Source organism: Camelus dromedarius, chromosome 16, assembly GCF_036321535.1.
Source record: "Camelus dromedarius isolate mCamDro1 chromosome 16, mCamDro1.pat, whole genome shotgun sequence".
Taxonomy (NCBI): Eukaryota; Metazoa; Chordata; class Mammalia; order Artiodactyla; family Camelidae; genus Camelus; species Camelus dromedarius.
Genome location: NC_087451.1, coordinates 47,800,828 through 47,816,980, shown reverse-complemented (window position 1 = coordinate 47,816,980; position 16,153 = coordinate 47,800,828). Strand labels below are relative to the sequence as shown.

Genomic DNA, 16,153 nt, shown 5'->3' with positions numbered 1-16,153 from the left:
AAGCCTTCTGAACTTCGAGTCACCCACAAAGCCATAGAACAGCCCCCCTTCACAGATGCACCCCCCACTCCCCTCCCACCTAAGGCTCACTTTTCTCCAACACCTGCCTTCTCCTGACTTTCCCTGAGGACTGAGTATCTGGGAATGAGACTTGTTCAATGAGACTGTGGGACCAGGACCTCGGGGAGGGTCCCCTCTAAGGGTGATGACAGGTAGGACAGACAGGCAGAAAACATAATTTGAAGTCTTTTTGTTTTTTTATATACAGAATACAGGAAAGTTTCTGTAAAGTCTAAAACATTACAATTACTATGTACATTGGTACTAGTTGTGGGGGTGGGAGAGGAGGAGGGGAGCCAGGGGTGGGAGGAAGAGGAGAGAAGTGGCAGGAGAACAAAAAAAGGAGACAAAACAGGTTTACGACAAAAACATTTTTGCTACAATAGACAATTTGAAGAAAACGCTCTACCACATGTAGTACTGTACACAGTTTTTAAAAACATTGAAAAAATGTCATCACTAGATGTATTTACACAAAATCCAAATACACTTTTCCTTATTTGAAATAAAATAGATGGACAGCCAGAAAAAGAATTCATTTCTCATTTGTCCATAATACACAGTAGCTACCTGTAGTGCAACCGCTGCAGAAAGGGAAAATAACCTGGAGGGTGGGAACCATGGAAGGAGGGTGGGTAGCGATCTTTATATTAAATAAAACAATGATATTGTATAGATTTTGCTGTATGAAAACTGTATTTTTTTCTTTTAATATAAAACTATTGTCACTGCCACAAAATAGAACAAGTTTCTGATTATTTTACAACGGCGGGCGAGGGGGAGGGAGCAGGAGGGTGGGGAACGGTTTTGTGTCGGAGGAAGTGTCCAGACCGTTGGCCTTCCCCTCCCTGCCCACGCTGTTCCTCAGCTCGGTCTGCCGCTTTCCCATGAAATGTTGAGTACAAATATATGTGCAAATGCCCCCTAGAACTTGAGAAAAGAAAAAGGATTTTTAAAAAACAGTCAAAAGGTTTTCTTCATTTCATGCAAAGATTGTAGTTGAAGGGTTTCTGGTGGAGTATAGAAAAACCCCCGGGCTTGGTTTGTGTACATTTTTGCATTGCAGGAGTCTTGGGTTGGGTGGACAGGTGGGTGACGGGGTAGCCGCCAGTCCTAGGGAACGGAGTTGGAGCGCAGCACAGGGCCCTGGTGGGGCTTGAGAGAGAGCTTCTCGGCCAAGACCCCATCCTGCAGTAGGCCGGCCTCGCCTTTGGGCTGTTTGGTCGCAAACTCAGTGATGCTGAAGACAAACTGCAGGCACCCCAGCTTGATGTAGCTGCCGTGGTGCAGTAAGGCCGTGCCTTCCCAGCCGGCCCCACTGCCCCCAATCAAGCTCGAGCTGCTGGCTTTGCAGTTGCAGGGTCTCCGCTGCGGCCCCTGGGCCTGGGAGCTCATCATGGCTGCCTCCTCACTTGGCTCTTCATCCTGTTTCTGGTGCCGGCGGCGCCCTGGCGAAAAGAAGGGGAGGTCACAGGAGACGAACGGTGAGCAGCCAACCCATCTAGGCTGTCTGCCAGGGTGGGGCCCCTGTACCTCCCCACTCTAAATGCTGCATGTCTTGGGGTGAGGGACACTCAGAAAGGACTGGTGGAGTCTGAAGTCCCCAGGTAGGTGTGTACACAACATGGGGGTGCAAAGCACATGCTTCTCCATGGCCTTTCCAGGGCCCACGAGCAAGGAGCACCTGGCCAATGGGTCTGGGAAAGCAAGAGACAGCAGGTGATTGGCAGCAAGCCAGAGCCACCCTGACTGGGGCCTTAGAGAATGTGTCCAAAAATTGCAGGCTCTGCAGCCACAGGCCTCTGCCCCAACTTACTGATGACACTCTGCACTTTGGCAACAATACTGCTTGGGGGGGTTGGCGGGGTCTTCTCAGAGAAGTCACATGAATACAGCACATTGTCCACCGTTGTCCCGTGCTCACTGTAGTTTAACAGCTCATAATGTTTGGTATTCTGAGGAGGAGGAGGGAAGATAAGATGTGTGGTCTGCTGCGTGGGGCCTGGGGCTAAGGGGAGAGAGGACATATGGAGAAGGCTGTGCTGCTCTACTTAGGGAGCCCTGTCTTCCCCATCACGCCTCCCTTCCTGTCCCTTTAGAATGAATGGGGCTCAAGACTCACCTCCTCAGGGAAGCTTTCCTTTCTAGTGGCCCCCGCCCCCGGCTCTCCCCGTTTCTATACTCTGCCCCCTCAGCACTGGCTCCTGTGAAATGATATTCACGGGCACATGATGATGAGGATGAAATACACAGGGACTACCCCAGAGAGCTTGGGTCCTTCTATGCCCCTCCCCTGCTTCAGGGTGGGCGCCCCCTGCTGGCCTGCTGACCAACCTCAGGAGAAATGGGAGGGAGCCCAGCTCCTGGGGAGCAGGCAGCCATGGCAGGATGCCCTTCCACACCCAGACTCTTCTCCTCCAGGAATGACAGGGAGGGAAGAAAAGGAGAGGACCTCCAACCCCCTTCTCCTCACCCCAGGGCACTGAACCAAAGCCCAGTGTCTAGGAGAGGCCTCTGGTGGGAAGAGCTCTCTCCCACCCCGTCCCAATCCCTCACCTCATCGTAGAATATGCAGGCGTGTTTCCCGGACACGTAGTTACAGTGACCATAGTTTGTAAGGCACACGTCCATGTCAGCTCCTGCAAGGTGGCAGGAGGAGAGGAAAAGGAAGGCAGAGAATAGACTGTAAAGTGTATGTTATGGGGAGGTAAGGCAGGGAGAGAGTTAGCTTCTGGGTGGGCACTCAAGGGGCAGGCAGCTCAGGGCCCTCTCCTTATAATTTCTGAACAAAACTGATGTCTTTCCAACCCCCTGCTAAAAACAGCTGTCCCTACCAGCTGATCTGCTTTAGAACATCTGCTGCCCAGAGGGGAGCAGTGAGCTACTGAAGAGGATGGGTATTTCTATGAGAGCACAACATGGGGGGCAGAGCCCACAAGTCATATCATCTGAAAAAAGAGACATTTCTAGACCAAAGGCTCATCTGTCTGTCTGTACAAGATACAGGGTGAACTAAGTAAAGGTTAGGTATGTGTGGGTCCCATCACTTTTTCAAAGACCTCCAGAGACAAAGCATTTCCCCCTCTCCTCAGGTACTTCCTGCAGCGTTTAAAAGGCCTCACCAAGCACCAGTCAGAGCTGACTTTCAGCTTTCCTGATGCCACACTGGGAACAAAGCAAAAGGGCCTGAAGCAGGGAAGACAAGCAGTTGGTAGTCTCCCTTCTTAGTCCCTCTTGTCCAGACATGGAGAGGCTTCCCTCCCCCTTTCTAGCCTCTGTGGGTAAAGGTGTCAATCTTTAGGGCCAAACAGATTCAGCACCAATCCGAGCTGGCTCACCTGTCCCGATGTAGAGGGTTCGATAGCACATGTTCACAGCTCCTCCCAACCCTAAGAGAGGGTAGAACACAGCTCGGGCCTGTACCTCCTTTCTCTGCGCTACAAGACAAACACAGGGATGTGACCATTCAGAAACAGAATCTGGGACCCAAACACAAACCAACAGAACCTGCAGCTCAAACATAAACAAACAGAACCTGGACATTTGGCTCACAGCCTGGAGAAATTAATCCCACTGGATGAATCCTCTTTCCAAACTCACATCTGAGTGGGCTGTTTCAGGGTGAGGATTTTTTCCCTTACTATAGCATTTCCCACATGTGGTAAGAAGGATCATCATTGTAGATGGCCGTGGAATTCAAGGCTGATGGCTACTAGTTTGTCAGGGATATACCAACTGATAATGTAGGGAGGCTGTGCCAAAAAACAAGGCAGACTAATGTTTCTCTAATTTTGAATATGAATCACCAAGGGATCTTGTTAAAAGGCAGATTCTGATTACACAGGTCTGAGGTGGGGCCTGAGCTCTGCATTTCTGACAAGCTCTTAGGTGATGCTGATGCTACTGGTCTGGAGACCACACTTTTTAAGCATCAAGGCTTTTGGTGGCTAATGCTCAAAGGGATATCCCTTTGGGAAGAATTTTCAGGAGGCTACCCCAACTGTTACTCTGTTTCTCACCTTGAACTTGAAAAACTTCCTTTTGGGAAACCCTTCTAACTCAAGTATTTGAAAGCAAACCACATATACCCAAAGGCATTCACAGCTGTTTTCTGTGTCTCAAAGTGGGTGTGTATGAAAGAGTAACAGCAGACTTTCCTGAGTCTGATCTGAAAGCTGTGGTTGCCATCATGTTTCTGCTTTCTGTAAAAGAAACCGTGGTGCTTTATTAAGCCCGTTAAAGGCACATGTGGAGGGTTGAGATGCTGAAAGCTGACTTGCTCCATGGAGGGGAGAAGGCTGTTCACACACACAAAGGGCAATCTAACGGCGTGGTGTGGCGGCAGACGTGGGCGTGCGCACCTTCTGTGTGGTGCCCTCCAGAAGCCAGCGGATGTGCCCCGACACTGCCCGGTGAAGCTTGGACCCGGGAGGGGAAAAGCTGATGTATTCTCTGCAAGGCCAGAAACTTGATCAGCTTCTCGTCCAGCATATTTATCTCGATTTCTATTAACCAAAGAGAAAGATTAAAAAGCTGCTGAGGAGGAAATGGAATGTGGAAGTAGTGAGGGTCAAAGAGCAAATATTTCAGCATTCCTAAAATCCAGCCAAGTGATTTTTCTCAAACAGCACAGAGTACAAAGTGGTACAAGGACCTGGAGCTGAGAACTAGCATCTGCAGTGAGAGACTGGCCCCAAAGCAGCCTGTGCAGATGCCTCCTGCAGTGGGGTAGAGCCGAATATTAAAGTAAAGTGGTCCTAGAAAGGGGGAGCAACACAACCACCTGCCTGCCCGTGGCGGAGGGCTGGGATGTCTGATGCTGAGGCTTGGACTTTCTACCTACCCTCTGTTCACAGAGATCAAGATCTGCCCCAGTTCTCCCTGACTTTAGGGGTTCTCACAGATAAGGTCTCTCCTTGGGAGTGAGGCTCCTCCTGGTTTTATTCTTCAAGTCCAGGTGATCTGCCTAAAGTGATTTTCTTCTCTTCTCACTGGTTCAGGTTGGCTCAGCTCTCCCTTCATCTTTGACTACGTGTACATGTGTGTGAATAAGGCAGAGACAGGAGAAGGGGCTTTCTTTCCCACCCCCACCACCCCGATCAGGCTTCCCTTCTGTCCCTTTTTAAAGAGTTAAATGCTGCACAGGGACAGCAGCTGGTGGTCGAGCAGCAGCTCACTCACTCACCTCCATTGACATCCATAAATGCTCGAAGTGAGTTGGTGAGGTCCACCATGGCAGTAGAGTTGGCTGGGAAAGAGGGTACGGTTAAAGCGCTTCCTATGGATAACGTGCCGGGGCTGACCTTGCCATCTGGGGACGGAGCAGGAAGACTGTTACTTACGTCGCCTGAGGGAAACCCACCGGTCCAATCCCCCACTGCTGAGACAGGTCTGGATTTCGGACCCAAGGTGATGTTCCCTTCTTGATTCTCACCCCATAGGCTCTGGAACTCCTAGAGCTAAAAACGTGTGGTGAGGAAGGGCAGATGGAAGGACAATGCACCCGGGCACGCAGGAGTCTCCAGAGCATCGTGACATCTACTGCTCTGGGGAACGTGGTGGGATAGCTTCATTCCCTGGGCCACGACTACCTCCCTGCTGCCTCTACTCATTCAGAAAGTGGTGCCTGCCCCTGCAATTCCTGCATAATGAAGTTGGACTCACAGGGTGCAAAATCTATCCAGGCTGGTATTAAGAGATAAACAGAATAGGAAGAGAGCCTGAGAGTAGGGGCCATCCTGGGACCAGGGGCCCCCATGCAGAGAAGTCACAGTCACCTGGTTACCGAGACTCCCAGCTGACTAGGAGGCCAGCTTCAGTTCAGACGGGAGAGACCACAGGGGGTTCCAGCAGCATCTGAAACCTGGTTCAGATGCTGGGGTCAGCAACCTTGAGGTTCTGAATGCTGACTGGGGACAACTGAAAGCAGGTCTACACCAGGCCAAGTACGGATTAAGGGACTGCCTTTTGGTACGTGGCTCCAAGGCAAGCTTTTGGGCCAAATCAACCTCTGTGGGCATCCCACTCTGCAGCTATTCTGAAAGGCAGTGTTATTTTCTATCCTGCTTTCTGTGATGTAGATGTTCAAATGAGCTGGCTCTGAGAATCTGGATCATGAAACACTAAGGCCATCACCCAAACCTCAGACTGACTGCAGTGGCTCCAGAGAGCTTGTTGGTTTCCTCTAAGGTGATGAACAAAACAGGCAGAAGACTAAGCATGGAAGGTGTGGGAAATGGGGGTCAGGAGACCCAGGCTACAGTTCCAATCCCAATTGGTAGGTCACCTTAAAAGTATCACTTAAGCTTTCAGAGCCTAAGCAGTCCCACCTATAAAAGCAGGGGGAGGACAGATAATAGAGATCAAAGTCCTCAGAAATATTCACAGGGATATGAGTGCTTTTTGAATCTTAAGCCTTATTTGCCAGGAAGAGGAGGAAAGGCTGAGCAACACTCACCTGATGATGGCGCTGGTGAGCAGAATCGTTGGTTGGCTCCTGTGGCCAAGTTACCATCTCCTGCTGCTTGGGGGGGAGTGAGCACCCGGGTGGCATTTGGGGGTGAGCCCAGTGGCCTTGAATCTGTCAACGGAGGTCCTATCTGTGATTGGACAGTCTTTCTTTGCAAAGTGCTGGTGTTCTCGATGCTGGCACAAGAGCTGGGAATGGAAGGGGGCAGGCTTGGGACAGGAACCAAACTCCTCTGGGGACAAGAGCTGGGGCCAGTGGCATTCTCTGTCTTCACAATGATGCCGACGGTGTGGTTCTGAAGCCCCCCAGCCGCTGGTGGCGTGAGAGGCCGGGGCCAGCCTTGCCGGTGGGAGAGGCCTGGAAGGGGGGTGTTGGCGCCTGGAAGTCGCCGGGGGTCCGTGGAATCAGTGGGGCTGCTGTAGAGGTGTGGGCCATTGGCTTTCACCTCTGCGTTCACTGGCCCGTTGGCAGTCCCACAGGGGGCTTTCTTGGATTTTTCCGCACAAGAACTGCAGCTGATGTCCTCTAGGGTTGGGGGTTGGTGGGGTGGAGAGCAGCTCAGGGAATTCTGGTTGCTAATCCCTGAGGGGCAGGACAAGGGGTAGTGGGAAGGTGTAGGTGCCTTGTCAGCTGTTTGCAGGGAGTTGGTGATTGAGCTGTCAGTCACAATAACAGGCTTAATATCAGCCTTCTCTGTCTGTTCAGAGTCCCAATGCGAAGGCATCTGCTTAGCAGATAAATGTTTCAATATGCTGCACTGGAGCGCAACAACACTACAGAGCCACTGCAACGGAAGGAGAGGAAAGGAGAGGAGGGTGAGAGGCCTGGGAGGCACTGGTCCTTCCTGCCACAGTGGCCAGGGCTATAGCAGAGCTGACAAGCACTGGTTCTGAGATCCCATCGAGAATACCCAGACAGGGTGTGCTTGACTCCCGAGAGGATTCTGTTTCCATTCCCAAGCAAGGCTTGTTGGTATGCTTGGCAGGTAACACCCTGGCCAGCAGAGCTTGGGATTCCCATTCTGACTCTGCCCCTAAGGCTCACCCTGTGACCAAAAGTCAGCAAGTACCCCAGTGCCTGCAGTGTGTCCAGCACTGTCACCTAACCTCTCTACAGGTCTACTAATCTCTTTCTACAAGACAGATTTGCCCGTCTCACAGCACACCGGGGGACTGATGGAGAGAAGCAGACCAGCTGACTCTAGTTCTTACTTGACTCAGGAGCTGAGCCACAGGTTCTCTCCAGAATATTCAACTCATGGGGGAGGGAGGGAAGGGGAGTCCCAGAAGATAGACACTGAGGCTACTTTCGTTAACAGCTGTGGTGAGGTGGAAGAAAGATTGGATTTAGGATCCCGGCCCTGCCTTCACTCACCTCTTGCTGCTCTGCCTGGGTGGCTAAGTGCTCAGAGTTCAAAAGGTGCATCTGTGATTCCTCAGGGATCCCATTGCAGATCAGCTCCCCATCCCGAATGGCCGCAGGTGCAATGAGAGGAGGTGGAAACTGATACTGAGATTTTATAGCATCAGGAACCTGTTTAGGATAGACAGAAGGAGGAAGGAGAGGAAGATAGTGCCAACACATCCAGTTGACTCTGCCCTGGCCACACTCTTCTGTTTGCCGTGCTGATGCCTAAGGGACCATCATCCACTCTGGTATCCGCTGGGGACAAGGAGGCTCAGTGGGCTGCTACTGCTCTGTATCTCCATTTCTTTGACTCTGACACACATAGACTAGCCTGAGAAGGCACAGAACTGAAAGAGCAGCCACGTCCCCCACTTTTCTTCATCAAGGACTAAGGCCTGTGGAAATTAGGCCTTCTGGCATGCTGCCTTCTGCTCTGGCCTAAAAAGTGTCTAAGACTGACACTGGACAGGGCTTCAGAGTGGTACTCTAGGATCTTACTGCTCAGCCCCAAGTTTGGGAGGTGAGTGAGCTGTATCTAAGAGATAAAAGTTAAGTGAGGTCACATTCACAGTGGAACTGCTCTGCGTGAGGCCCAACTCATGATAAGCACTCAATGTCAGTTTCCTTCATCCATTCATTCATGACTCATGAAACAATTGAAGACCTCTTTGCTGCACAAAGACAAAAGACACACTCTGAATCACACCATGTAAGAATGAAAGAGCCACACAAACAAAGAGTCATTCATACATTCAACCAACATTTATTGAACACTGCCTGAGTCTGGGCACTGTGCCAAGTCCTAGAGATCCAGAGGTGAACAAAACTTAAGCCTTGCCCTAAAGGAGCTCACAGTCTAGTGGAGAGATAAACACAGAAACATTACAATACAACGTAATGGGTCCTAGAAGAGAGGTATGTCTAAGGAGCAACAAAAAAACGGGAGAATGCTTACTTCTGTCTGGGGGGTAGGAGTTTGGGATTAGGGAAGATTTTACAGGAAGGCAGTATTTGAGCTGAGACTTTAAAATCAAGAAGGAATTTCCAGGCAGACAAAGGGAAAATAAAGGCAGGGGAGCAGCATGTAAGGCACAAAGATGTGAAAGCACTTGATAGATTTGGAAAACATTTGAAAACCAACAGATCTGGTGACCAAGTCCTTACGGAAGATAAGGGAAGGAGAGCTGAAAATTGTTCCCAGAATTTTGGTTTGAGGGAGTGGGTGGAGATTGCTGTCATTCATTAAAACAGGAAACATACAAGGAAGAGCAGATTTGAAGGCAGAAGACTTTTGGTCTTGGGCAGGCTGAGACTGTGGTGTCTGTGAGATGGGCAGGCAGATATGAATCTAGGTATGAGAAGAAAGGCAAGGAATATGGAACTGTGAGTCATCAGCATTAACAGTGGTGGCTGGTGCCATGGGCTTGTCTGCGGTCATCCAGGAATGGGAGGGAGAGGGACAGAGCAGTAGGCTTGCCTAAGGCTGCCCTTGGGGAAGAGTGAAGGGGCAGGGGGAAGAGGAACCCCCAACAAAGATATGAAGGCCTCAGCTGGTTTTGCCTGCACTGCTACACATCAAGGATGAAGGCCAATTCCAGGCAGAGCTGAAACAGTTTTCTACCACCGTCCTCTGATGCTATAGCCCTCATTTCACTATCAAATTGTCTAAGTATAAAATGCTTTTCAGGTAACTCATACCTTTGGATTTTCTTAAAAAATAGAGAAACATTTAAAAAAGGGGAGGAGGCATCATAAAAATAACAGGATTTTATCAAGGCCTCCTGATCTATTCACTTCAGCAGCCACCTCTCTTCCAAATCTACATGGCAAATCAGACAGTCTAGATTACTTTCAGATGTTTAATTAAGGTATGAGGCATACCACCTCCAATATACTCTACCCCCAATTGAAAACACCATCTAATTTTGGAAAACCGGTGTTTCGACTAAAGCATAAATATTTACACAGTTAAGAGTCTGTTACACAATTTTCAACAGTTAACATCTTGCTAGTGCTGACACCCAACGGAAGTGATAGAAGTGGTGTGAGTGATTTTAAAGTGTGACTGCCACCAAGTGGCCATATTTGGGAACTGTGAGTTTCCACTGGCAAGTGGGACTGTCGGCAGGATTATTTCAAAAGAGAAAAACTGAGTTTATATATGGGTATATAGTGCTGCACTCTGGGTTAAATGAATCTGGTTGGTTTATGAGAAATGGCCTCAATACTACCAAATGCTTTTCAAAGAAGGAAATATTCCTGTTCATCTTGTGGACACACTTAACTATCAAATGCATACAAATGTTAGGTTATACCAATGCCACAATTTTTTGAGTACTGGTGATACATTTACAGCAGCCCAGAAAAGTGGATAGCTCTTCACTTTCCACAAGGCCCTTTGCTTATCATCCCACCTTCACCTCACCAGACAGCCCCAGGAAATTGGCCATCTAACAGAAACAGATGGAGTAAGTGCCAGGTGAGAGGCAGTAACGGCAGGGCATATCTAAGTTTGGTGGGAGGGGCTAAAGGGCTTTATCCTCAGACGTAGAAATCTGGCTGAGTTTGAAGGTCTACTTGGGGGTTTGGACTTCATAATCCTGACCACTATCCTCAAGTATTAAAAAGATGGTCGCATTCATTACTTGCCGAGACACCACAGACAAATCTCAGGGGGTTCAGTCTCCCAATCTGTAAAATTAGGACCATGATCCTCTGTCTACCCCATGAGGGCAGTTGGAGACCACCATTCTGCCTGCACCAGGTTGTGACTCACCTTCAAGCTTCTTCTTTTGACTGACTGGAGCACGCGGCGGTTAGGAGGGTGCTTCTTGTGGATTCGGTTCAGGAAGTCCACTTTGACGACATGCTGTGAAATGGTGTCCTGGAAACGGTCAAACACCTGGCACCGATTGCTCAGCGTCATGTTCTTCTGGTTGAGCTAGGGACACAGCAGATATATTCCTGCCATAAAGCTCAAAATGCATCTCCCTCCCAGCTAACTGTATTCTCTACGTTTAAAAAACAGAAGCCCTCAGCCAAATGGGCTCCTTCCGTCAACACTCCTCAGCCCTGTTCAGTCCAGCAATGGAAAACTGGTATGTTCTCATTCCCTAGAGAGGCTTGAGGGGGACAAGAAATAGGAAATTAGCCAAGAAATGCCCTTCCAAATTCAGCCTCAAGTCCTCTATCCAGCTCACAGGTTTCAGAGGATATGCTGGCTTTGGCCCTAGGGAGCCCTAGATTTCTTTCTAGCAAGGGAATCTCTCCCAATGCAAGCAGAACCGTTGCCTCTAAAGGAGCCTGGCTGAAAGCAGACATCAGCACCACAGTCCTGAATATCCTGCCTTATTCCTCCTCCTTGGTACCAGGGAGCAGTAGTGAACCCATATGGATATCACAGCCTTGCCCTATAGGAGGCAGAAAACCTCATACTGATCTGAGGCCAAAGGGAGGGAAGAAAAGTTGGTACAGCAGCATACAGAGGCTTAAAGAAACTATGCCACTTTTCCTCTTCTGGTCCCCTACATTTTAATTAAAAGAAAAGATCTGTATGGCAGCTTCCTAATTAGTAAATTAGGAAAAATCCCTAAGTGGTTAATAAAAAATTACCTAATTAATAATTTGTCATCTGCTGGAAAGCTGCTCTTACAGACTCATATTTGGGTAGACTACTCATGGTTGTTTTTTTCTGGTTCAGCAGGAGGCAAAACAAGACACACTGAGCCTTGGAGAGAAGCTTCCTCCCACATAAACCTTTCTGACTGGCATTAGTCAAATGAGGGCCAAACAAAGCTTTTCTCCCATTGTGTAAGTTTATAACTGAGGTTCCTCTCAGTGCAGAGCAGGGAGCACACTGGCATGCTGTAGGCCAGCAGTCATTCTATGGTTATCAGCATTTGATAGACAATGTCATAAACAATTCCCTTTTTAATTTGGAAAGGCTGCTCTTATGAGGGAGCTGCTCTGCCTGAAGCCCTCTCCTATTCAATCTTCTGAGTGACCGTTCTAAGTGCCTACCAGGAAATGTCCTAAACCTCTTTTGGAGACAGTAAATTACAGTCCTCTTCTAGCCCAAGGAAGCAGTCTGGAAAATGTAACCAATCCTCCTGGGAGATAAGATAATAGAACCATCTTATCATTCATTCATTCATTCAACAACTGAACACCTATCATGTGCCATGCCAGGGCCTTTGTAAAGAAAGTAAGAGATGGGAAAGAGCCTCATTTGGTGCCTAGGACACATCAGGTGTTCAATAAATGGATGGTTGTCTAGAATACCGTTATCTGTGTCAATTCTTCAATTCTCCAGAGTTCTGGGCAGTTAAGTGCTATGAGAATAGACATTTAAAAAATTTTCTTAGTTTGTTCCCTCTAAAAATAAGAGGCAGGAAAATATGGAAGCCACTACCTTTGAGAACATTTATTTCCATAAGGCTGGATCTAATACACCGTCCTTTTAGAGGTGTAAAGTCAACTGCTTAATTCACTATAGAAGTTATTCATGAACAAGGAATCACTAGTGAGTTAAGTCTGCTTATGCAGCTGAAACAAGGCATTGTGGGAAAAGGCAAAATGCACAGCTGAGGATGTCAAAGTAATCAGAACTGAATGGGATGGTCTGCAGAAACCAGCATCTAAGAGATTAAAGTGAACTCTGGTACAAAGCTGACTGTACTGCACTTCCTACTGAATCAGTCCATACCCCAGCTGTGTCTACAGAGGAATGAAGGGCACTGCTGTGCTTACCACCACATGTTCGATGTGATTTGGACACATCCATCTGCCCAGGGGCATGGCAGTGAGCGGTGGCTCGAGGCAGTCCATGTGGAACAGGAGGGGACAATAGTCACACTGGATGAGAGGGGCAACGCGGCAACTCCTGCAAAAAAAGAGATGTAGACCATTTCTATGGCAAGATGGGAGAATTCAAACAAACTGCACTGTGGAACAGCCTGCCTCCCTTAATGCTAAGTGTTCTCCCACATTCTCCTCCCCAATGATTCAGTTACATTCACCATTAGGAAGATAGATGAAGTTGGGGGCTACCACCAGGCTCCTCATTATTCTCTCTTCTAAGAGGAATGTGTCTTATAAAGAAGTGAATGTTTATTTGGAGTATAGCTTAAGTGGTTGTCAGAGCAGGAATGATCAATGCTCAGCACCCACTGGGGGAAGACAGCCAACCCTGCTCTGATCTTTCTATTCCTTAAAAGAAAGCAATTACTTCATTAAAAAAAAAAATCACTAGCAACCTTTCCAGAGTCTTATACTACAGCAAGAAAAAGATTTCTCTTCTGCATGAAGTGCTCAGCAAAACTGACAAGTAGGGAGAGTTGTGCCAGGAAAATGATTTTGTATATATTCACGTTAAGCACAGTTCAAGGGAGGGGGTGCAAGCAAATGCCAGTTATGATTTGTAACTGTGATACTCCTTGAGGCCTTAAGATGCGCCGGAGCCTCAGTTTGGGCCTGACTCAGAATTCTGCTGCTCTACTATCTAGTTCTCTGTAGCTTTTGCTGTAGAACATTTTCTTTTTGACAGCGATTTTCTCCTGCTGTCCTGCCCTTCGAACACATCTAAGCGAACAAGTCCAGCTTCAGTAACTGAAGCAGCTGGTTCCTGTCACTGAGGGGATTCTACTTGAAGGAAACCAGTGTCCCAGGGAAGCTACAACTGGGGCAGCCTAGAGCCTTTTGGAAGTCATCCATCCTGATGCTACTATGGAACTTGTACTACTTTTAAATTCCGCTTTAGTGCTTTAAAAATTATCTGTCTTTTCCGGGAACTTCTGTCTCTGCTGGCCACAGTTCTCTCTGCTAGCTAGTCTAAATATCTTGTGCTTCATTTTAAGTCTAACTCCTCTCGTTCTAGCCTCTACACACACAATTTACAGCACTTCTGCATGTGATTCTTCAGATAATTTGTTGTTAAAACATTTAAGGCTCTGGTCAATTAGACACTCAGTCTCTTGGTACTCGTACCATCAGAATACAGGTTATCTACATTTAACATATATGGTTTGGAAAAGGTGAAAACGAGAGGAAAAAGCATTTGCTGAATATGAGGAAGCGCCCCTTAGTATGGAAGAAAAATACCTGTTACACGTGAAGCAGACTTTGACCGGTAAGGGAACGAGACCATTGTGATCTAACTCATGCTGCGTCTTCTTAACATTTTTCCCTGTGGTTTCCTCCTTTCTTCTTCTCTTGCTAGAACCTAGAAGAGAAATTGGTGGTGCTGAACTTTCCCTGGATGCAGAGTTCCTAGCCTGGGATATGGAAACAACAGTATGTCAGAGGAACAGATTTTAGTAAAAGCACATGCCATGGCCTGGACATGGATCTTTTTCTGGGCCCCCTTGGCTGATTTCAAGTGAGGAAAAGGATGAGAAAAGAGGAGAACGGAGACATAAGTCAGAACCATGATCACAGGCCACTTGCTCTGTGGCAGAAATATATCTATATGTTTTACAAACATGAAATGGTCAGAAGCCTAGGTTAGATACTCACAACTTAAGAAATATAAATGCCCATGTCAAATAGTCAACAAAGACTATTCTGTGGAGGTGGCTGAGATAAAGACTATAATTTTACCATATTTTTACAGAAAGCAGAGAAGTTTTGATTTTGTATGCATCCTACGGACTAGTAGGTTTCTTAACCCTGCCAATTTCACTTTCTCTGGGAAGAAGAAAATAAGATCTAGGTGCTTTGTGGTAGCAAGTAGGAGCCATGACTTGATTAAAAAAAAAATAAAAAAGAAACGGAGGGCAATTTGGTAATATCCATTAAAGCTGTAAATGCATAATTTTGACCCAGCAATTCTAATATTAGTAACTTATCCTGGTATACACTCACATGTGTACAATGATATATTTTTTAAGGAGAGGATAATGGACATATATCTGTATTTGCTTATATATGCACAAAGAAATTCTAGGAGATACATAAGAACCAAACAATGGTTATGTGTGAGGGGTAGGAAGGTGGAAATGAGGCCAATGGTGGACAGGGATGGGTGGGAAATTTTTCATTATAACCCTATTTTTTGATTTTTGAACCACATGTATGTATTACTTTTTTTTTTAATGATAATGGGAAAGGTGGAAAGTAGAAAACTGAGTAAGCATTGTAAAAGATAAAATCTTCAAAGATCTCTCCATGAAGCAAGAACAGGAGCCTGAGACAGTGGCTACACTAACAGTGACCCCACAGGCAGCACTGCCCTTGGCTGCACAATAGACTTTGTGGAAGCCAGGTGAGGGAGAAGATATGATGGTTTGGCTAACCTGGTAGTGCAGTGGTACAAGTCAGTTCATTGGGCAACTGAAACTGGGTGGGATTCCGCTCCATGGCAGCAGCAATCAGCAGCTCAAAGGGCCGCCTTAGCTGGGGCTGCACATAGTCCGGCTCTGCTGCCACTGGTTCCTCATCCACGTCAATGATGTCCTCATCAACGTCATTCTGCTCAGAGGTGGGGGTCTCTGTACTGGCATTGGATGTGGGCGTGCCAGGCCGGCTGGCTCTCCTCTCCAGGATCCGGGCATGGGCAATGGCCTTGAGTTCAGTTTTGTTAGCTGATCTGTCCAACAAGTCAGTATCACTGCAGGGGGATGTAGTCCGTTTGCCAGATTTGTCCACCAGTCCATTGACATGGCCGAGCTCCTTTTTCTGCTCTCGTTTCTGTGCAAATGAACAGGTGGGCATCACATAAAGTACCACAAAATAGAAAGAGATAGATGCTACAAAGTCCTGCTAGACCACTAACCAAAATTATTAAAGTCTCTAATATCATAGACTCATCCACCTGGGGACTTGCAACACTGGTCTGCTGAAGTTGACAAAGCTATAGCTGAACTAAACTAAAGCTGGCAAAATCACTGCAGCAGGGAATCACCAAAAAGTACAGAAAGTTAAAAACAATTATACAAACCACACATCATTTACTCTAAGTCATCATATGAACAATATCTCTACACAAGGTACAGGGGTAAAGGCATTCTCACAGTGAGAATAAATTCAGACTAAGTGACAACAGTGACAATAACATAAGAGAATCAACGCGATCATCATACTTTGCCTTGGAGTGTCCTCTTAAAACCTCCTGAATGGTTTTAAGCACTTTGCTCAAAATAGAGAAAAGTCTGCAAAAGTAAAGGTAAAAAGGGCAAGCAGAGCTCCCTGTCCAGGGAGGCTGGGTGCTGGCATGCAAGA

General features: G+C 47.4%; 1 protein-coding gene across 5 annotated transcripts in view; it reads right to left on the bottom strand.

Annotated features, from left to right (window-relative positions):
* Positions 1-238: 238 nt before the first annotated feature.
* Positions 239-16,153, bottom strand: part of PHF12 (PHD finger protein 12) — a 36,919-nt gene continuing 21,004 nt past the window's right edge. For 2 of the 5 annotated variants that reach the window (XM_031468415.2, XM_031468416.2), the window contains exons 4-15: positions 15,229-15,622; positions 14,036-14,156; positions 12,686-12,818; positions 10,713-10,877; positions 7,904-8,062; positions 6,518-7,313; positions 5,246-5,371; positions 4,422-4,565; positions 3,399-3,497; positions 2,617-2,699; positions 1,877-2,015; positions 239-1,508 (exon numbers count right to left, since the gene is read on the bottom strand). In XM_031468415.2, the coding sequence (XP_031324275.1) occupies positions 1,174-1,508; positions 1,877-2,015; positions 2,617-2,699; positions 3,399-3,497; positions 4,422-4,565; positions 5,246-5,371; positions 6,518-7,313; positions 7,904-8,062; positions 10,713-10,877; positions 12,686-12,818; positions 14,036-14,156; positions 15,229-15,622 (2,694 nt within the window). In that variant the 3' untranslated portion in view covers positions 239-1,173. Of the gene's footprint in view, positions 1,509-1,876; positions 2,069-2,616; positions 2,700-3,398; positions 3,498-4,421; positions 4,566-5,245; positions 5,372-5,402; positions 5,520-6,517; positions 7,314-7,903; positions 8,063-10,712; positions 10,878-12,685; positions 12,819-14,035; positions 14,157-15,228; positions 15,623-16,153 lie in introns of those variants that run through there. The other 3 variants (XR_004141937.2, XR_004141935.2, XR_010384620.1) reach the window with 3 other exon arrangements.